This window comes from Rhinopithecus bieti, unplaced genomic scaffold (assembly GCF_001698545.2).
Source record: "Rhinopithecus bieti isolate Rb0 unplaced genomic scaffold, ASM169854v2 scaffold_5626, whole genome shotgun sequence".
Taxonomy (NCBI): domain Eukaryota; kingdom Metazoa; phylum Chordata; class Mammalia; order Primates; family Cercopithecidae; genus Rhinopithecus; species Rhinopithecus bieti.
The window spans coordinates 9,370,215-9,392,680 of record NW_016805666.1 but is presented as its reverse complement, the minus strand read 5'-3'; the positions used below and the strand labels follow the sequence as shown (position 1 = coordinate 9,392,680).

The 22,466-nt window shown below is 47.6% G+C and overlaps 1 protein-coding gene across 6 annotated transcripts in view; it reads right to left on the bottom strand.

Annotated features, from left to right (window-relative positions):
- The window catches only part of BDH1 (3-hydroxybutyrate dehydrogenase 1), a 69,298-nt gene that overhangs the window by 13,916 nt on the left and 32,916 nt on the right, over nt 1-22,466 (bottom strand). For all 6 annotated transcript variants that reach the window (XM_017873489.1, XM_017873487.1, XM_017873490.1 and 3 more), the window contains 2 exons: nt 12,050-12,122; nt 10,958-11,068 (listed from right to left, as the gene is read on the bottom strand). In XM_017873489.1, the coding sequence (XP_017728978.1) occupies nt 10,958-11,068; nt 12,050-12,122 (184 nt within the window). The remainder of the gene's footprint in view (nt 1-10,957; nt 11,069-12,049; nt 12,123-22,466) is intronic.

Below are 22,466 nucleotides of genomic sequence, written 5' to 3'. Positions count from 1 at the left end.
GCCTCTAATCCCAGCTCAGTCACTGAGCAGGCTCTGTGCACTCAGGGGTGTCCCCTAACAGGGGTCCATTTTTTTCTGGCTGTAAAACAGGAACATCACCACCTGTCCTGACCTGCTCAGATTAATGGAGTAAGGAAGTGGATTTGTAAGAAGCCTGTTAGAGTCTAAAGCACCACACAAATTCAGGTACTGCTGAACACGAGAAAGGTGTCACTCGCGCGGCAAACATTTCTTGGGCCCCTATCGTGCTCTGGCACCGTGCTAGGAACTGGAGGTCAAGATCGATAATTCAGCCCCTGTTCCCAGAGTCATGTTCTAGGGAAGGAGACCAGTGAAGGGTACATAAGCAACACGGTGACTGTGTGCTGTGTGGAAACTCGCGGGAGGTGGGAGGGACACAGGAGGGACGGGCAGGGGAGACCTTCCAAAGGCAGAGACAGCTGAGGACATTCGAAAGAGGGGGCCGATGGGGACGGGGCACTGCGGGAAGAGATGAGAGACCACCACCATAAGCCATCGGTTGCAGGCAGTGCAGACACATAAGGAAGTGGTGGACACGGGGCTGGAGAGGTGAGGTGGGCAGGGGTCTGCCGGTGGGCATTGCTGAGCTGCCGGGGGGCTTTCATCTAAGCAGACGGCATTTCCTGGGTGTCCACTGTCCTGAGCACTGTGCTCAGTGCTGATGTGCTTTGTCAGGTGAACCCTCGTGTCACGAGGCAGGCTGTATTGTCATATTTCATCCTATTCTATGAAACACGGTTTCTTTCACGATAGGCATGACCTACACTCGATGTGAAAATTAAACAGAGTTGGTCATCAGTGACTTAATTGGCAGTGATTTTCCTGAGTGGTGCATGGCATAGTGATGCCTCTTATAAGAGGACAGGACTAGCTGCCAAGAATAAAGGGGTAGAGAAATGCCCACTCTCCAGCCAAGGGCTTGCCCATGGCACACACAGCTGCTACCGCAGCAAACATCCCAAGCGCAGGCAAGGGTGGAAAGCCTAGGATGGTCAGTGGATGTCAGGGGTGCAAAGTTCTCTACTGGGTAGGCTGAGCCTTCTGAATGCTTTCAACCGGAAGAACCCTAACCCCAGGAAAGGAGAAATTGCATCATGCAATTTCAGAGGGCAGAGGAGGAAATGGTGAAGGGACTGCCCAATGGGGCCGGAGGTGCTGGACATAGTCACCCCGGAGAGAAAACTTGAGTGGAGCATGACTGAGGGAGCCAACTTGTTCCATGCAGCCACGGAGAACAGAGCCAGGACCAAGAAGTCAAGTTCAGCTCAAAATGAGGTGTGATGTTCACAGTCTGGAGATGGCATGGGCTGCCTGGAGGTGTTTAGGCCATGAGTGTAGGTGGGGGGTTGTTTGGAGGTAGGAGGGATGTTTGGGGGTTGGGGGCATGCTTGAGGGTGGGGTGTGGGAAATGTGGTACAGAGACAATCCAGGCATTGGACAGGAGATCGGTCTGATCTCCCCTAACACCCCTTCCTTTCCTTGACTGTCATCTGCACAGCCTGGTTTTCCATTGAAAGGAAGCCTCCCCAGTGGCCCTTTGAAAAAGCGACATGACCCACTGAGTCTCTGCAGAGGCCTGGCACCAGGGAGGCCTCTGGACCGAGCAGCCAGGCTGGAGGCTCGGTGGGTCTAAAGTTTGACTCTGAAATCCCCTAGATGTGCCGAGCTTCCCAAACAAGACACAGGCATGTGTGTCTCAACACAGGACAGATGGGCCTGGAGCTCATGCTGTCATTCCCACAGAGGACTCCACCAAGAAAGAACTAATGCCATCTTCAAGTCTAGGGTGCGATGATGTGGTGCCTGCAAACCCCACTCTTCCACAGGTGGCACACAGGTGCCAGGAAAACACGTGTCTTGCTTTAATACAGTCTTCCATCTGGTGGCTCTTCAAATGCCCCTTGGAGTGGAGCTCACATGGTCTGAACCTCGGGAAGGGGGATTCTAGCTGAAATGCACAAGAGGCATCTAAATGTCCTTCCTCTTGGGACTTGGTTAACCCTGTTGCTATCATTCAGCTCTTCTCAGACCCCTATACAAGACCTCTCCAGTGCCCCAGACAGCATCACAAGGTCCCTGCAGTCCTCAGGGGACCCCCCCCCCCCCCCAACTCCAAGTCAGGTTGCCCATGTAAACTCTTAATTTGGCAGTTTGACAGTGAAGAGTCTTCTTTCAGAGGAAACTAGGGGATTACTCTCACTGCCCATGGCTTCAGGCTTAGCGTTCAGGCTCCCCAGGAGAGCAGTGCTACCCTCCTGTCTTTACCTGACAGGCCCCCAGGAACCCTCATTTGCCTTTGGGCAGCCTCCACACCCTGCTCCTGACAACCACACCAACAGGGAGAGAAACTACCAGTGTGTCCCCAGTTATTCAGGGAAACCTTCCCAACCACCCTCAGCCTGCTGGCTGCACTCTGTTGACCCATCGCCTTCAGGGTCTACCTGTCCTCAGACCAAGACTGCCCCTTGGGCCATGCCACCTCCCTGGCCCCGGGGTTTCTGTGCTCCCTCTGCAGGTCTCTGTGCTCCCTCTGCAGGTCTCTGGAGTCTCTGTTCATCTCTGTCCGGCTACTCAGGGACAAGCTTTTGGTTCCGTTGTGTTGGTGCCTGTGCAACCGGCTTATTGATAAACCCACTTCTTTAATCTTACTGTCCCTTTCAACCTCACCTGTAAGCTATTTTTTCCAGCCCTGGATGAAATTTCAGGCAAGTCTTACAGGTTTTCCACTCATTCTCAGACAGTGGACAGAGAGCCTCTTTGTTTTGGCATGAAGAATCCTGTTCAGTCTCGTAAGCAAATAATTCCAGCCCAGCCCGGTTTGAAAACCCAAACTCCCAAACTTGTATGCAAGGTAAAGCTTTCCCCTGCCCGGCCCTGAGGGCTGCAGGAAGTAGGTGCTGGTGGAGGTTGTCTTTCTCACCGTTTTCTAGCTCCTCCTCCCCTCCTAGTCTTAATTTCTGATCCTTCCAAGGTTGGATCCAGGGGCAGAAAATTAGGGGGAAGACTGTAGTCATCTGAGGCTGGCTGTTGTCTGTTGTTGCTGCCCCTGAGACGGCAGGTGCACAAAAGCCAGCTATTCCTTCTTGGGGTGCTTCTGCAGAGTCCACAAATATTCTGCCCTGGAGACCTCCGACCGCCACTCCAGAGGCAGGGCAGCGAGCCTCCCCAAGCGGGCATCTGCTCCCTCAGCCCCTGGCCTCGGTGATGTACCTGCTTCTGGCTGGGGCCACGTGGATCCTCCTAGCCAGCTCACTGGATGGTTACCCTTAAGGTGACTCCAAGCAGCTCTCTCTATTGTCCACACAGGGCCAGGCAACTGTTACCTGCCCGGGTAGAAGGACAGCCGTCTCCCCACCAGCTCTCCGTGCTCTGCTCCCAGACCAGCCACTCCTACCTCAATCTCGGGCCTTTAGACTTCTTCTGGTAGACATTAGCATCACATTCTGTGGCCTCCAGACTCCAGGGCACACATGGTAAGCCAAGAAGCTCTCTGGGGAGTTCCAGAGCTTGGAGAAGTCCAGAAGCTCTCCAAGGCATTCACATGAAGCCCACCTCGTTTTACTTGCCATCAGAGGGAAAATATCAGCACACTAACAACGCTTTCCAGCCACTCAACCTCTTCTACCTCCATTTCTTATAACACTGAGGCAGCCAATGAGCTGATTCTGGCAAAAAGGTTTCAGTCTCTAGCATACATGTTAAGGTGGTTTAGCACCTCAGGGAAGAACATGAGGATGCTCAACACATGTTATATGTCAGCATCTCATCACATGTGTTAGAAACACTTCAGAGGGGAGCGAGCCTGGGCACCGTAATGTTCACAGGATGGGCAGGAGGAGGAGCTAGCAAGCAGACGGGAAGAACCCTGAGAGCATGGAGTCAAGAAACAAAGTGTTACGGGCAAGGGTGGTTTATTTGGTCAAAAGCTGCTGCTGGGTTGAGCATGATGTGGTCTGGGAAGTGGCCAGTGGATTTGGGAAAATGGGGGCTGTTGGTATCCTTGACAAAAGCTGGGTCAGAGGCACTCAGGGACCTTCCTGGTCTGGTCCTGCCTTCTTTTCCCAGCTCACCAGGGCACTGGGCTTTGGCCACCTCAAACTACTGGCAGTGCCTCATATGCCACCTGCCCCCATTTCACAGGGAGCTCCCGTTCATCCTTCCAGATGGTGGTGAGATGCCACCTCTCATTAAGCCTTCCCTGTGCTGATACAAGATCTGCTCCCGTGCCCCTCACTTCACGCTACTCCCCGCTCATTCTGCTTCACCCACAGGGTCTTTGTGCTGTTTCTCAGGCACACCCTGCACACTCCCTCCTGGGGCTTTGTACTGGGCTGTCCCTCTTCCCCTGGATTTCTGTGACACTCGCTCCCACACCTCCTTGGTTTCTGTGACACTCGCTCCCACACCTCCTTTGGATGAGGGAGCTCCAATTTACCTTCTTGGTAAATTTACCTTCTTTCCTCCCTCTTGAAAATCTGACACCCCATCTACCACATTCATGCTGTATCTTCTTTTCCTGCTTTATTTTTCTCTACTGCTTTTACCTGCCTTTGGAGAAGCAATTTACTCATCTTATTCCTTGTCTATCATCCCCCCTTGGAATCTAAGCTACACAAGGGCAGGAACTTTTCACTGAGTTGTTATATGCTGTATCTCCAACAGGAAACACTGGCAGCTTATCTTAGGTGCTCAGTAAACATCTGCTGAATAAATAAACAAGTACATAAACAGCGTGATGGGGCAAAGCCTGATCCAGGTGTGTTGCACCCCCTCTGGGGGTGCTTTTCTGCAACAAGGAGCAGAGATGTGGGGAGGTAATGCACACAGGATATGGTGGTGTAGGTCTGTGTGTATGAGTGAGTGTGTGTGTGTGTGCGCGCGCGCGTATGTGCTGAAATGACCCAGGAGAGAGCGTGGAGCCAGTGACGTAGGAGGTGGCAGACATCTGCTGGAGCTAAGTCCTTGAGTTGGCCCAAGGCAATGAGATATGAGACAGAAGAGGAACACTAATTCTGAACAAGAGCAGACCGAGTGTTTAGGTACAGATGTGGCCAGAATCCATCGTGGGGCTAACACTACAGAATCAGGCTAGAAACAGATTCCCCCTTTCAACCCCCATGGTGCCTTATCCAAAGTCTCTGGTGGTGCTAACTGCTTTCTGACTTGCCTGACTGATCTGAGATAGCAGATGGAATGGCTCAAGAGGTAGATACCAACAGACATAACCTGCCAATGAGCTTGTCTGGTACTTTCCTCAAAATACCAGTCCACCAATTCTAGAATCACTGTTGTAGGAGTGGAAGGACCTAAGACTGCCAGTCCAACCCTATTGGTGTAAATAAGAGGAAACTGAGGCCCAGGGAGGAGACATGTTTGCCCCCTTCCGGGGTTAGTGGTCAATCTGGGACGAGAACCCAAGGCCCTTTTGAAGAGTCTTCTGCAGCACTGAGCAGCCTCTGCCCTGTGCTGTGGAATGTGAGTGTAGCTCCCCATGTCACTGGACAAGCCAGCACAATGGCACAGAAGCCTAACATTGGACAAGGGACTTTAACACATTTTTATGGCATCATGGTTCTTGCTGGGACCTGGTGAGGCAGGTCCACATTCTGCAGAAGAACCCAGCACTGGGGATGCCACACCCATTCCCCAGAACCCTCCCCAGACAGGTTCTCTCGAGCACTGTCAGGAGTGCGACAGCCTTTCAGGGGAGCGGTTTGGGGATCTGAACAAAACCTAAAACCTGCACACCTTTGCAACTTGCACTTTCACAACTACACAGTGTTCCCAAGAATCGCCAATGGAAGGAAGCAAAGACGTACGTGGAACATGACTCACCAAGGCTTTGTTAATACAGGTTGAGCATCTCTAATCCAATAATCCCAAATCTGAAATGTTCCAAAATCTGAAACTTTTTGAGTGCTGACATGATGCTCCAGGGAAATACTCATTGGAGCACTTTGGATTTTGGATTTTCAGATCAGAGATGCTGAGCGAGTATAATGCAAATATTCCGAAATCTGGAAAAATCCAAAATCCAAAACACATCTGGTCCCAAGCATTTCAGATAAGAGATACTCAACCTGTAATAGCAAAAGTCACAAATAATGTATATACCTGCGTTTAAGCTGCCTTGGAACAAGAGACTGGGAAGACTTCACTTTGTTACATAATATACTTCTGTATTATTTGAAGTTATTATGTATATGTTTTACCACTTTCACAATTCAAAAGAAGTAAAGATGAAAAGGAAAAAAAAAACCTTCTCTGATCCAGATGGAAGGATGTTCAGAGCGTGTCAATATACATAATTTCTTGTACTTGTTTATATTACTGAAATTTTACATTGAACAGGTATCAAATATTACAAAGATATCAAACATAGTATGGGAAATTCCTCCCCTGGGTTCCTACGGCCTTGAAAATAAAGAAGAATGTCTCACCCACTGAACAGAGAAAGCAAGTTGTCCTGAATGCTCACACTTCCCTTCGTCCTTGTTCTATAGCAGTAGAATGCCTGATGTTTTAGGCCAGGTACATATTGTCTCAGAATACTCACTACATTTTCCGGCCTTCCTTGCAGCCAGGTAAGGCCATGTGACTAAGTTCTGGCCAAGAGAATGAGAGCACAGCTGATATCTGGGAAGCTTCTGGGTCATGTCCTTAAAGAACAGGGGTACGCGCTCAGAAGAGAAATACAATAAAAACAACACTGAGGTACATTTCCCACCTATCAGACTGGCAAAAACCAACAGCTTGATGCATACTCTGTTGGTGAAATTGTGTGGAAATAGGCAGTCATACACTCCGGGAGGGAATGTAAAATTACATGACCCCTATGATGGAAAATTTGGGAATATCTTTAAAGTGACAATTTATTTTATTTACCCTCTGATAAGAGCAATCTCACTCCCAGGAATTTACTCTAAAGATAGCCCCCAATGGCTGGATGCAATGGTTCACGCCTGTAATCCCAGCACTTTGGGAGGCCGAGGCGGCGGATTGCCTGAAGTCAGGAGTTGGAGACCAGCCTGACCAACATGGTGAAGCCCCCTCTCTACTAAAAATACAAAAATTAGCAGGTGTGGTGGTGGACACCTGTAATCCCAGCTACTTGGGAGGCTGAGACAGGAGAATTGCTTGAACCCGGGAGGTGGAGGTTGCAGTGAGCCAACACTGGGCCATTGCACTCTAGCCTGGGCGACAAGCGTGAAACTCCATCTCAAAAAAAAGACAAAAAAGGGATAACCCCCCAATAATAACGAAACTACAAGGTTATTCATTGTGGCATTACTTGTAATTGCAAAATATTGAAAGCACCTAAATGCTTATCTACAGGAGATTTTGGTGAAGTAAATTACCAGTGGGGTGCTTCAAAGCTGTTAACAAAGTGAGAAAGATCTCTGTGAGGCCATACAAACTCTGTGAAGTTATACAGACTCTGTGAGGTCATACGGACCCTGTGAAGTCATACGGACCCTGTGGGGCCATGCGGACCCTGTGGGGCCATGCGGACCCTGTGGGGTCATACGGACTCTGTGGGGCCATGCGGACTCTGTGGGGCCATGCGGACTCTGTGGGGCCATACAAACTGATTTCCAAGATACATTGTTAATGTTTTAGAAAACCAAAGAGTGTATGCAATGTGCAATCACTTGTGTAACATGGGGGAAAATGAAAGAATGGAGTGGAACAGATAGGAGGTGAGGGAATAACGCTACTTTGATTTTACCTATTTGTATCATTTTTGACTTTACAGCCTTGCTAATGGTTTACATATTCAAAAATGAAATTGTATCAACAAGAGTCAACAACAAGGAAAACAGATCACAAATAAACGGCATTATATTTCAAATAAATAATATAGTGATAAAGAAAACAAAAATTAATACAAGCAACTTTTAAAAATAGTGCTTTGGGCCAGGAGTGGTGGCTCACGCCTGTAATCCCAGCACTTCAGGAGGCCAAGGTGAGTGGATCACCTGAGGACAGGAGTTTGAGACCAGCCTGGCCAACATGGTGAAACCCTGTCTCTATTAAAAATACAAAAATTAGCTGGACGTGGTGGCGGGCATCTGTAGTCCCAGCTACTTGGGAGGCTGAGACGAGAGAATTGCTTGAGCCCAGGAGGCAGAGGTTGCAGTGAGCCAAGATAGTACCACTACACTCCAGCTCCTGCTGGGGCGACAGAGCAAGACTCCGTCTTAGAAAAACTAATAATAATGCTTTGCATACCTTCAGTCATACCTTTAAAGTCAAAAAATACTTTAACGAAATCCTAAATAAGCTCTACTGTGGCAACCATGGAGGTGCCCCACGTAGACCTCCCTTCAGGGAAGTCTGCTGCAGGAACGGTTGACAGCTACACCATCACAACCCCTGCAACTTCACAGCCATGGCGTGAACGCCACGACCACATGTGCCTGGCCTGCCCTCAGCCAATGGCCGCACACGGAGGGATCGCAGGACCACTCCTGGCCAACACTGGTCTCCTCTAACAAACAATCTTTTCTTGGGGCTTCCCCAAGGTCCCAGCCAAGACTCTCAGACGACAGACACTGCAGTCTGAGGCTTTGCCTCCCTAATCTTCCTTCCTTGCGATTTCTTATCACACACTGTATTGCAATCACAAGTTTTCCCTGCCTTTTTCTGCCCCTTCCCCCCGAAACATTCTAGGCATTTCCCTAATCAATCTCTTGCACATCTACCCCTATTTTGGCATTGACTTCTTGGAGGATCCAAGTCGACACATCTACTTAGTAAGTTTTGCTGTCTGTAATGGTATGAATGTAGCAATTCTGAAACTATGTTGTGTGTATTGTAGGACTAATCAATTGAGTAAAGATATTGAAATAGGAATTAGGGTCTAACTGCAGGAGAAGGAGGAAACAAATATGGAATGAGATAAGCAAGGAAGAATGCTTTGTGTTGAATTGGAGTAGATCAACATAACCTTATGATTTTATGAATAAATAAATAAAATCACAAGGTTACACTGACTTTATATGTATGCTATAGATAGAGTGTGTGCATGTGTGTGCTTGCATGTGATGATATATATACATCTTGTAGCTCTGTCCACTGACAGGGGCAAGATGAGCAATGCCCCAAGCCCTACTGGCAATGAGCCCACCTGATGCCCAGATCTTGGTTTCTAAATTTCATTAAAAGGAGCTAGGTAGAAAACACACATCTACAGAGAGACCTGTGTGTGAAAGTTCACAGCATCATTATTCACAATAACCCAAAATCCAAACATTTTTATCCAGACATCCATCAACTAGTGAATGGATGTTTTAAAAATACAGTATAGCTGGGCACGCTGGCTCACGCCTGTAATCCCAGCACTTTGGGAGACTGAGGCGGGCGGATCACGAGGTCAGGAGATCGAGACCATCCTGGCTAATACGGTGAAACCCCATCTCTACTAAAAATACAAAAAGTTAGCCGGGCATGTGTTGGTGGGCGCCTGTAGTCCCAGCTACTTGGGAGGCTGAGGCAGGAAAATGGCATGAACCCGGAAGGCAGAGCTTATAGTGAGCCGAGATCACTCCACTCCACTCCAGCCTGGGCAACAGAGCGAGACTCTGTCTCAAAAAAAAAATATATATATATATGTATATATATATATATGTGTGTGTGTGTATATAAACACACATATATATACAGTATAGGTGGCAGGGCGCGGTGGCTCACACCTGAAACCCCAGCACTTTGGGAGGCCAAGGCAGGTGGATCACCTGATGTCAGGAGTCTGAGACCAGCCTGGCCAAGATGTTGAAACCCCGTCTCTAATAAAAATACAAAAATTAGGTGAGCCTGGTGGCTCATGCCTGTAGTCCCAGCTACTCGGGAGGCTGAGGCAGGGGAATCACTTGAACCCGGGAGGCAGAGGTTGCAGTGAGCCGAGATTGTACTCACTGCACTCCAGCCTGGGTGACAAAGTGAAACTCTGTCTCAAAAAAAAAAAATATTAAATTAAAAAAAAAAATATATATATATATATAGTATAGGCACACAATAGAATACCATTCAGCAATGCAAAGGAACAAACTACTTATGCATTCTGCAACATGGATGACTCTCAAAAACATTACAGTAAGTGTTCAAGAAGCCTGGCACAAAAGGCTATGTATTGTATGATTCCATGTAGATGAAAAGTCCAGAAAATGCAAACCTAAAGAAATAGAAATCAGTGGCCACTCAGGGCTAGAGGTGTACGTGGAGACTAACTCCCAGTGGTCGAGAGGGAGAATTCTGAGTGACGGAGTATTCTGAAAGTGGATGGTGGTGGTGCGCACACAACTCTCTAACTGGAGTCCTACCCACTGTTTGTTTTTGCAGTCTCAGGTCCCAGTGCTTCCCTTCATGCCCCTTAAATTCTCCTCAATGTGTCCCAAAGGAGCCTCATGCTTTCAAGCCTCTGCTCAGGATAGTCCCCCTGCCCAGCAGGTAACTCCTCCCAGTCCCCACCTATGGCAGCGTTATTTACTTGCCATGGCCAGAACAAATGTCACTTCCTCTGGCCTGCCATCATCTATCCCTTCCTTCTATACAGTCTCACCGAACATTCTCGCACAGCCCTGAGAATCTTCTTCACTCTAATTCTTCAGCTGTGTCTACGCATGGCTGTCTCCTCACCACTTGACAGGGAGCAACTTCAGGGCAGGGACAAGATCTCATTCTTCTACTGCACCTAGCAAAGTGCCAGGTACATCATAGCATTTGACAAATGATGGATGCATGAGAGGATGGATGGATGGATGCATGGATGATGGATGGACAAAGCTATGAAGAACAAGTGGGACCAAAGCCAGTGGAAAATGGACAGGCTGGTTTAAGCAAAGGTGAGCCAGTTGTTAGGAAAGGAATTTTTAAAAGACTATAAAACAATGACTGTGTGTAAAAGACCATGGTGAAGAAGATAACTGTCTCTTACCTTCATCAAGCAGCCAGCAAACACAAGGAAGCCTTTTGAATGTAGATGCTTGGCCAACGAGAACCCAAATCCAGAGTCACAGCCTGTGACCAGGACAGCTTTGCTGCCAACCTGTTTTACAAGGTCAGATTCCATGTTAGGAACCAGGGGTACAGGGGAGGGGCAAAGTGACCGGGCCTCTCCACCCTCTGTGCAGTGAGAGCTAGTGCTTCCTGAGTGGCCCCAGCCTGGTCCTCCCTACCTTGTTCTTGCTGTCTGGAGAAGCACCACGGTATAGTGGAAAGGCCAGGTTCTAACCCAGACTCTGCCACCAACCAGCAATGCTGCTTGAGAAAATTACTTCTGCCTTTAGAATCTCATCTACAAGCCCCCATGCTACATGTGAGAAACAGTGGTCTTTTTTAAATGCTCAATGTAGTTAGTGATAGAGCTGGAACAGAAACCAGGGCTAAGAGATTCCAGAGTCTAAACTCTTCTTTTTTTTTTTTTTTTTTTTTGAGATGGAGTTTGGCTGCTGTTGCCCAGGCTGGATTACAGTGGTGCGATCTCAGCTCACCGCAAAACCTTCACCTTCTGGGTTCAGGTGATTCTCCTGCCTCAGCCTCCCGGGTAGCTGGGATTATAGGTATGCACCACCACGCCCGGCTAATTTTGTGTTTTTAGTAGAGATGGGGTTTCTCCATGTTGGCCAGGCTGGTCTCAAACTCCCTACCTCAGATGATCCACGCACCTCAACTTCCCAAAGTGCTGGGATTACAGGCGTGAGCCACTGCGCCAGACCTCCAGGGTCTAAACTCTTAACCCCTAACTTGCTGGGTGGGGTTGGGAGTTCTGGCTCCACACTAGGCCTCCACCGATACCTTCCTAGCTGGGAGGGGCTGGAGTGCCTCATTACTGATTCCTTCCCACATGGATGGGGGTATGTGAGCTCATTACTGATGAGGGGCTTTGGAGGAGGTTTAAGTGAGAAAGTGGCTCCGAGTGTCCTGGAAACACTAAAGCCCCACTCTGAGGGTAGCTCAGGGCCCAGGGGCCCAGAGGAAAGGGTTCTGACCATCCAACTGGCTCCCAGGTAGCTGGGCTTCCACTCACCGGCTCCACTGCACCGGCATAAGTCCGACGGCCAGTCGGGATAAAGGAGGTAGAACCAAGCAATAGTGGGCGTCTGCAAGAGAAAAGGAAGCCGTGAGTACCAGGACAGACCTTGTTCCTGGGGCAGAAGCAGCTAGACAGACCCTCAGCCACACTGGCCTAAAGCAGCACTGGCTGTCTCTCCAGCCCCGGCTCCTGGAGACAGCTTGCTGGTACAACTGAGTAAGAGGCCCTCTTTCCACCAGCGTTGCTGGCTGACAGAAAGTGAGCCAGCATTTGCTATGGCTATGTTTGCCACTGTCCAGGAAGAGCCTTCCTGAGAATAAAGTCCATTTCGAAGCTATTTTTGTTGGGCAGGCTCTGCCAAACCCTGGCCATCCAGTGTCCCACTCCAACAAAGGTCCATTTTCTGCTTTCTAAGGTGACATAGATAGGTGATGTTTCAAGCTAATTCAAGTGTGAACTATCCTTGCAGTAGCATAGCTTTGCTAAAGCCTTCTGCAATTTTGATGTCTTAATCCCCAGTAGGCTAAGCTTCCTGATAGTTATTTCAACCATACTTTTTATTTTAAAATAATTGTAGATTCACATGCAATTAAAAAATAATACAGAGAGATGCCAGATCTTACCTAATTTCCTCTAAGGGTAGCATCTTGCAAAACTGTATTACCATATCACAACCAGGATATTGACACCGATACAATAAAAATACAGAAGTTTCCATCACCACGAGAATCCTTCATGGTACCCTTTTATAGCCACATCTACTTTCTTCCCACCCCACACCATCTTTAACCACCACAAATCTGTTCCCCATCTCTATAATTTTAGCATTTCAAGAATGTTATGTAAATGGAATCATACAGTATGTATCCTTCAGGGGCTGACATTTTTCATTCAACATAATCCTCTGGAGATTCACCCAGATTGTTATGTATCAATAATTTGCTTCTTTTTTATTGCTAGGTAATGCTCCATGACACAGGGGTGTCACAATTTGCTTAACTATTTTACCTACTGAAGGACGGCTGAGTTGTTTCCCATTTGGGCATATTATGAATAAAGCTGATTGAACGTTCCTACACAGGTTTTTGCGCAAACGTTAAGTTTTCATTTCTCTCGGATGGACGCCCGGGGTGCAACTGCTGGGTCATATGGTAGTTGCAGATTTCGTTTTTTAAGAAACTGACAAACTGTTTATGAAAGTGGTTGTAGCATTCTACACTCCCAGTAGCAATGTCTGAGCGACCCAGTTACCCCATATCCTTGCCGGCATTTGGTGGGGTCACTATTTTCTAGTTTAGCCATGCTGAAAACTGTAGCATGATATTTCGCTGTGGTTTCAATCAGCGTTTCCCTAATGGCTAATGATGTTGAACATCTTTTCATGTTTATGTGTCACCTGTCTTAGTCTGTCTGGGCTGCTATAACAAAATACCATAGACTGGGTGGCTTATAAACAACAGAATTGTGTTCCTTACAGTTCTGGAAGCTGGGGAGTTGAAGAGCAAAGTGCCAGCAGACGGTGTTTGGTGAGGGCCCACTTTCGTCACAGACAGATGTTTTCTCACTGTAACCTCACACCTGGCAAAGGTCTCTTTTATAAAGACGCTAATCCCATTCATGAGGGCACCACCTTCATGACCTAATCACCTCCCAGAGCCCCTATACCTCCTAGTACCAATACCTTGGGGGTTAGGACTTCAACACAGGAATTTGAGGAGAACACAAATATTCAGATCATAGCACCATACGTTTTGGTAAAATGCCTCTTCATGTCTTTTGCTAATATTCTATTGAATTGTTTGTTCTTCTACCCCATTGAACGTTGAGAGTTCTTCAGTTGTCCTACCTGCTAGTCCTTTGTTACATATGTGGTGGGCAAAATTTTTCTCCTCGTCTATAACGTGCCTTTTTATCCTCTGTAACAGGGTCGACTGCAGGGGGGAAGTGTTTCACCTGGACTCGGAATCAGGAGACCAGGGGTTGTAACCCAGACTCTGCCACCAACCAACGACTTCTGCCTTCAGGATGTGTGTCCTCATCTACAATCACCCATGCACCACGTGGGACAACAGAGGAGTTTTAAATGCCCAACGTAGTTAGTGATAGACCTAACTAGTAAAACCAGGGCTGAGAGAGTCCAGAGTCTAAACTCTTAACCCCTAAATAAAATCTAATTTTTCCTTTTATGGGGCATGCTTTTGGTGTCAAGTCTCAGAGCTCCTTGCCCCCAGAACACAAAGATTTTCTTCTATGTTCTTTTCTAAAAGTTTTATAGTTTTGGCTGGGTGCGGTGGTATACGCCTGTAATCCCAGCGCTTTGGGAGGCTGACGTGGGCAGATTGCTTGAGCTCAGGAGTTCGAGAACAGCCTGGGCAACATGGCGAAGCCCCATCTCTGCAAAAAATATGAAAATTAGTCAGGCCTGGTAGCTCACGCCTGTAAGTCCCAGCTACTTGGAAGGCTGAGGCCAGAGGATCAACTGAGCCCAGGAGGCGGAGGTTGCAATGAGCTGAGATCGCGCCACTGCACTGCAGGCCTGGGGGACAGAGGGAGACCCTGTCTCAAAAAAAAAAAAAAAAGGGTTATAGTTTTATGTTTTACATCTTAAGTCTATGATCCATTAATTTTTGTGTAAGATGTCAGACCTAGGTCTAAGTTTTGTGTCCATTTGCTCCAGCGCCATTTTTTGAAAACGTTATCTTTCCTCCATTGAATTGCTTTTGCACTTTTGTCAAAAACTGGTTGCGCATATTTGGGTGGGCCTATTTCTGGATTTTCTATTCTGATTCATTGATATATGTGCTGCTACTTTATTTTTCTTCTTCAAAATTCTTTTAGCTATTCTATTTCCTTTGCCTTTCCATATAAATTTTAGAGTAATCTTGTCTTTATCTATAAAAAATATGACTGGGATTTTTATAGAAAGTGTGCTAAACCTGTGTGTCAATTTGGGGAAAGTTGGCATCTTAGTTTGTTGAGTCTTCCAATTCCTGAGTACAGTATGGGGTTTCCATTTACATAGATCTTTGATTTCTTTCATCAGTGTTGTGTAGTTCTCAGCATTTAAATCCTATACAAGCAGCCGGGAATGGTGGGTCATGCCTGTAATCCCAGAACTTTGGGAGGCCGAGGCGGGTGGATCACCTGAGGTCAGGAGTTCGAGACCAGCCTGGCCAACATGGTAAAACCCTGACTCTACTAAAAATACAAAAAACCAGCCGGGCATGGTGGTGGTGGGGGGGGTGGTGGTGCCTGTAATCCCAGTTCCTCGGGAGGCTGAGGCAGGAGAATCGCTTGAACCCAGAAGGTGGAGGTCAAAGTGAGCTGAGATCACACCATTGCACTACAGCCTGGGCAACAAGAGCGAAACTCTGTCTCAAAAAAAGCCAACCAAACAAAACAAAACAAAACAAAAAACAAATCCTACACATGCTTTGTTACGTGTAACATGTTTGTTACACCTATTTCTCTCTTTTTTTTGAGCAACTACAAATGGTATTGTTTTGTTTTATTTTATTTTATTTTTTGAGACAGGGTCTCACTCTGTTGCCTAGGCTGGAGTGCAGTAGCGTGATCTCGGCTCACTGCAACCTCTGCCTGCCACACTCAAGCAATCTTCCCACCTCAGCCTCCCCAGTAGCTGGGACTGCAGGCATGCACCACCACGCTCAGCTAATTTTTGTATTTTTTGCAGAGACAGGGTCTCACCATGTTGCCTAGGTTGATCTTGAACTCCTGGACTCAAGTGATCCTCCCACTTCATCCTCCCAAAGTGCTGGGATTACAGGCATGAACTTCCACATCTGGCCAAAATGGTATTTTTTAAAAATTTGATATCCATATGTTCATTGCTAGTATACAAAAATGCAATCGATTTTTGTGTGTTATCTTGTATCTTGTAACCCTGCTAAACTTACTTATTAGTTCTGAGAGAGTTTTTTGTGGATGCCTCAGGATCTTCTATGTACACAATCATGTAATCTGCAAATAGTGAGTCTTATTCCTTCTTTTCCTATCTATATGACTTATTTCCATTTCTTACCTTATTGCACTGGCTAGAAATTATAGCATTATGTTGGATAAGTGGTGAGACTAACATCCTTGGTTTGTTCCCCATCTTAGGGGCAAAGCATTCAGTCTCACCCTTAAGTATGTTAGCTGAAGGCTTATGGTGTATACCCTGTATCAAGTTCAGGAAATTCCCCTCTATGTCTATTTTCCTGAGATTTTGAAATCATAAATGTGTGCTAAATTTTGCGTTTTCTGCATTGATAGAGAGCATTATGTAAGTTTTCTTCTTTTAGTTCATTAATTTGGTGGATGAGATTCATTTTCAAATAACGAACCATCCTTATATCCCTGGAACAAACCCACATGTTCCGTCTTACTAGGCTGGTCATTTGGCTAGAGAGAGCAAATTTTTGGGGGGGCTTTTTGCATCTGAGCTTACCGGCATTTCTGGGATGCCGGCTTCTTCGACTCCAAATCTGGGACATAAGAAACAAAAACCCTAGAGAATTCATCACTGTGCTGTTTCTTGGGTCCTGAGATTCTTAGCTGGTCTGCCTTCTTTTCTCTGCCTTTTAAGAGGCATTTTACATATTATATATTTACTAAATTATTTATAATTTATGTAATATCCAGGGTTTTTAGTTGTACTTAACAGAAAGAATAGAGAAAAGTACATCTACTCCATCTTCCCAGAAGCAGAGGTCCTGTTAGTTTTTAAACGAATATTAACCCAGTAATGACAAGTGGAGGAGGGAGTGGTGAATGAGCAGGTGGTAATGGGGGAAAAGAGATGGGAGATAGACTTACCTTTTCTGTATACCATTTTACGGCATTCAAATTTTGTTTTTTGTTTTGTTTTGCTTTGTTTTTGAGACAGAGTTTCACTCTTGTTGCCTAGGCTGGAGTGCAGTGGCACGATCTTAGCTCACTGCAACCTCCGCCTCCCGGGTTCAAGCAATTCTCCTGCCTCAGCCTCTTGAGTAGCTGGGACTACAAGCTTGAGCCACCATGCCCGGCCAATTTTTGTATTTTCAGTAGAGACACGGTTTCATCATATTGGCCAGGCTGGTCTCGAACTCCTGACCTCAAGTGATTCGTCTGCCTCGGTCTCCCAAAGTGCTGGATTACAGGCGTGAGCTACCGCACCCAGCCTGCCATTCAAATTTTGTACCATGTGAATATGTCACCTATTCAACATATTAAGCTTTTAAAAAAATTATTAAAATATGTTCTTAAAGAACGTTAAATTCACTAGACTGAAATGAGGGTTCTCTAGGAAAACCCGCCAAGGTAACCGCCTGTCCTTTTGCACTGCCACAGAGGAGTCTCTTTGGATTTTAAGTCTGCGTATGGATGGCCCTGAGTGAGCAGGATAGTGTGGTCGGTACACCTGAAGTTCATGAATGACTCCATCCAAAGAGCATCACTTTGTTTTCCCACGACCCCCAGTGTGGCTCTGCAGAAAGGAGAAGCTGTCATTGAAACCGCCATTGCGAAAAACTGAGACAGAGAAAGAGAGCGGACCTAACCAGCTCCATGTTGCTTCTAACCTCCAAACTGTCCTTGTTCATTCTTGGCTGTGGGCTGAGCTAGCTTTGGGAGGAACTCCGTTTATAGTTTATAGTTTTATTTTTTTGAGATGGAGTTTCACTCTTGTCACCCAGGATAGAGTGCAGTAGTACGATCTTGGCTCGCTGCAACCTCCATCTCCTGGGTTCAAGCAATTCTCCTGCTTCAGCTTCCCAAGTAGTTGGGATTACAGGCATCCGCCACCACGCCCAGCTAATTTTTGTATTTTCAGTAGAGATGGGGTTTTGTCATGTTGGCCAGGCTGGTCTCGAATTCCTGACCTCAGGTGATCCGCCCACCTCAGCCTCCCAAAGTACAGGCGTGAGCCACCGCGCCCAGCCTATAGTTTACAGTTTAAAACAAAGATGGCAGACCTTTCCCAAAACAAAACTCCTTCTTGCCTGGGGATTAGACTGTTTTTGTAGGACTAACAAATTAGGCACAAGATTAGAAATTATAAACTATAATTTACAGTCATGTAGCTGGAAGCTACAAGATTCTGACCCTCCCTAAACTGCTCCTAAGGTCAGTGCTTGAGATATTTTGCAGACCCTGACCTTGATGGGTCAGCTGGCACCACACGGATGGATAAACTGGCTCATCTGATCTTGTGGCCCCGACCCAGGAACTGACTCAGCGCAAGAGGACAGCTTCAATTTCCCATGATTGTGTCTCCGGCCCAACCAATCAACACTCTCTCACTGGCCTTCTCCCACCCACCAAATTATCCTTAAAAACACTGATCCCTGAATGCTTGGAGAGACTGATTTGAGTAATAATAAAACTCTGGTCTCTTGCACAGCCACCTCTGCATGAATTACTCTTTGTCTATTGCAATTCCTCTGTCTTGATAAACCAGTTCTGTCTAGGCAGCAAGCAAGGTGAACCCACTGGGCAGTTACATCCCTAGTGGAACTAGATGATTTATTCCTGTCTCCTTAAAGGCCACCCCCTTAGAACTTTTTTTTCTTTCTTTCTTTCTTTTTTTTTTTAGACAGCATCTCATTCTTTCACCCAGACTGGAGGGCTGTGGTGCAACCTCAGTTTACTGCAACCTCCGCCTCCCGGGTTCAAGCGATTCTCGTGCCTCTGGCTCCCAAGCAGCTGGGATTATAGGCATGCGCCACCACACCCTGCTAATGTTTGTGTTTTTAGTAGAGACGGGGTTTCACCATGTTGGCCAGGCTGGTCTTGAACTCTTGGCCTCAAGTGATCCACCTGCCTTGGCCTCCCAAAGTGCTGGGATTACAGGTGTAAGCCACCGTGCCCAACCTACCTGACATTTTTTAAAGTAACAAAAAGCAAAAACGTCGTGGCGGGGAGCAGTGGCTCACTGGCCTGTTAAAAAGCAAACTCCCAGGCCCCTCCCGTTGACATTCTGATTCAGTAGGAAGGGCTGCCCCAGAAATCTGTGTGTGTCATTCACCTCAGGGGATTCCAGTACAAAAGGTCCTGGGTGAAGAACTGGTTCATCTAGGTTCAGAGCAGTTGTTCTCTGGGCCCCTGTTTATCAGAATCACTTGGAAATGTGATCATGGTTGTGTGGTTATATTATTAAAACGAGTTCTTATCATTTAGAGATAAATACTAAAATATTTGCAAATGAAATACCACGTTCAGGAATTGCTTCGAAAAAAATCTAGTATGGGGAGGGGAGGAAAACGGAGAAGCAGCTGAAACAAGATTGGTCATGTGCTGATAATTATGGAAACCCAGGTGATAGGTACACCAGAGATTAATATACCGCTTTCTACTTTTGCATTTGTTTGAGATTCTCCATAGAACGATTTTTTTTTTTCAATCACAGCAAAGTTCTTTAAAGTATTCCTTTGCCTAGCGTCACTCCTGACCCAGGGATGAGGCACAGATACTTTTTCCCTCACTGTTCTCTAGGTGAGTCTAACCCATAACCAAAGTTCAATACCTCTGCCCTACAGAAAAAGAAAAAAAAGGCCTATCCCCAGAAGGTTCCCCTTGGAGCCTCATGACTGCCAAAGCCCCAAAATCCCTGTGAACAGCTGGAGGCCACAGCCCAGCTGAGCTGTGACAGACACTGCTCTTTGCCTGCCAGCATCCATTCTTCTCAGGTGCCTCACTAACCAAAATCTGGATTTTGTCCGGGCCAGCAGTGTGCCCAACTCCTTCCAGACCGCCGCCCACCTCGTGGTCACGTGACCTGCCTCTGGCCAATAGCGTGTAAGCAGAGGTCGACCATGATTGCTGAGTTTTGCTTTCCCGATGCAGGTGCGTTGCTTCTTCCTGCCTGGACTGAGGCTGGAGGTGGAGGACTATCACAGTATCCTGGGATCCTGAGCTGCCTTCACAATAACACAGTGGAAAAAAACACGCCTGGGTTCCCCAAAGCCACAATGGCCCTGGACTTCTAGGGGTTCCTGCTACTCTTAGTGTGAAGCAATCCCAGCAGATACACTGGTCTCCCAGGGTTAAGAATGCCCATGAGGCCTTAGGCCCAAAACCAGCACATAAAATAGTGTGTATTTCCCTGGAGGGTCTCCTCTGCCCAGGAGGGTCCTGCAGTGACAGCAAGCTGCTGGCCAACCAAGCCACTAACACCAACAGTTACGCCAGTCTCAGTCTCTCGGGAGGCACAAGCTAAGCTCAAGATGGTCAACACACCTTCTTTCTTTCTCTTTTTTTAAGACGGAGTTTTGCCCTTGTTGCCCAGGCTGGAGTACGATGGCGCGGTCTCGGCTCACCGCAACCTCTTCCTCCCAGGTTCAAGTGATTCTCCTGCCTCAGCCTCCCGAGTAGCTGGGATTATAGGCATGTACAAGCACACCCAGCTAATTTTGTATTTCTATTAGAGACGGAGTTTCTCTATGTTTGACAGGTTGGTCTCGAACTCCCGACCTCAGGTGATCCACCTGTCTCGGCCTCCCAAAGTGCTGGGATTACAGGCGTGAGCCACCGCACCCCGCGGGTCAACACACTTTCTGAAGGGAGAACCCAAAGGGGTGGCTGTGAGATTCAAAAGACGAGAGCTTCCTGATTTTTGCCCTAACCCAGGAACAGAATTAGAGAGGGAGGAAGCGGTGCAGTCTGGCACCTCCCCAAGGCCCTGTGGAAGAGCCTGCTGTCCTCAGAGCCCTGGCCGTCCCGGCTGCATTGGAGAGCGCTCCCTTTGCTGGCCAGGGCGTTCATTCTGGCTTCTCTCTCTTACCAGTTTGTGTGCCTATACCTTTTATTGTCCCCATCAGGAATCAGCAACAATAACCAGTAACCCAGCTTTCTGCTGAGAGGAGCCATGAGTCCATTCGAATCTAACAAGACAGGGCTTAGGCAGAACACACGTCAGTGGCACAGGTGCAGCTCGGGAGAAATACGGCCTCGCGGCAGCATCCGTGAAAAAAATTCAGCCTGTTTGACCATGAATCACACATGTGGTGTGGCGGCCAAAAGAAGCTATGTGAGCCTGGGCTGGACAGGAAAGAAACCAGGATAGGGGAGGCAAGAGCCCTTCTCTACTCTGCCTGGGTCAGGCCACCCTGGGAGAATCATGCGCTGCACCTGGCCTGGGAGCTGAGCACTGGTGACCAAAGTCCAGGAGGCGGGGTCCCAGATGTGAGGGTAAGGCACCTGCCCCAAGGATGGCACCTGCCCCAGGGATGCCAGAGTCTTCTGGCAAAGCTGGAAATCTGAAATCGGAGGGCCATGGGGAGCCAGTAAGCACAGCAGGTTGTCAGGTGTTGGGGTTGGGGGCCTTATCCAACCACTCCTGGGAAGGTTTTCATCTGGACAGAGCCATGTGTACTGGGTGACGCTTGCTCTGGGCATGTCAACAGTGGTGGTGTTTTGTTCAGGCACCACATCTTAAGAAGGAGCACAGGCAAAGTGCAGATCATTCAGGAGGCAGTCCTGGATGATAGTGGACAAACCATGAGAGATAAACAAGGAAAAACCATGTCGGGGGAATAAGAGTAGGCGAGTGGGTGGGTGCTGAGGGGGCACAGTGCCCTGGGGAAAAGGGAATAACGCACGCAGTGTGAATGCAGGGGCAGACCCGAGAACAAGGAGTGGCATTCACAGGAGAAAATATTTCTGCTCAATAAGGACTGCATGAAAGAGATGTCCAAACAAGGAGGCCTGCTATGAGAAGTACTAACCTCTCCATCACTGGACGTATTCAAACAGAGGCTATGAGGTCACTTGTTAAGGATGCTATCGGCAAGATTCACTCACAGGTGGAGACGAGTATGAGGCCCTTTCCAACTGAGATGCAAGCAAAATGATCAGGCCAAAGGTTTTCCCCACCACTGAGGCGCCCTGTGGGATCCTAGGCATGGCAATTTCCCACCATGCAGCCTCCTTTTGCACCTGGGTCCCCTCCACACTGCCCACACCTTCACCCTGTGACATTGACTCTACTCTGACTCAGTTCTGCGGTTGTCCACCCACCGCCCGGGCCCCTCAGCCTAACCAAGTTACTTCTCAGCCCATCCACAAGATTCTGAATTCCCTTTGACAACCTTTCTTTCCCCTCACGTGAGCCAGGAGCTTGACTAATGCCTCACTTTCCTTAAATTTGAGAACAAAACCTTTGTAAAAGTATTTTAACTTCCTGTGGGATTATTTTCTCCTCTGTAAAAAAAAACTCCAGAAATCTCTAAAAGCCATCATGGAGACAGACTTGCCATTTCTATTAATCACCCACTGAAAAACCAATTGCAGCAAGTAACCTTCTTCCAAAAGCCCCTCAACAAAGCCAAGCTCCGTCGCTGTTCTGATGGCAGGGGCCTCCTGCCACCTGTGCCAGTGGGGTATTCTAAACTCTTCTCACTCGGGGTCCTCAGGTAGGTGGAGCCCCAACTCC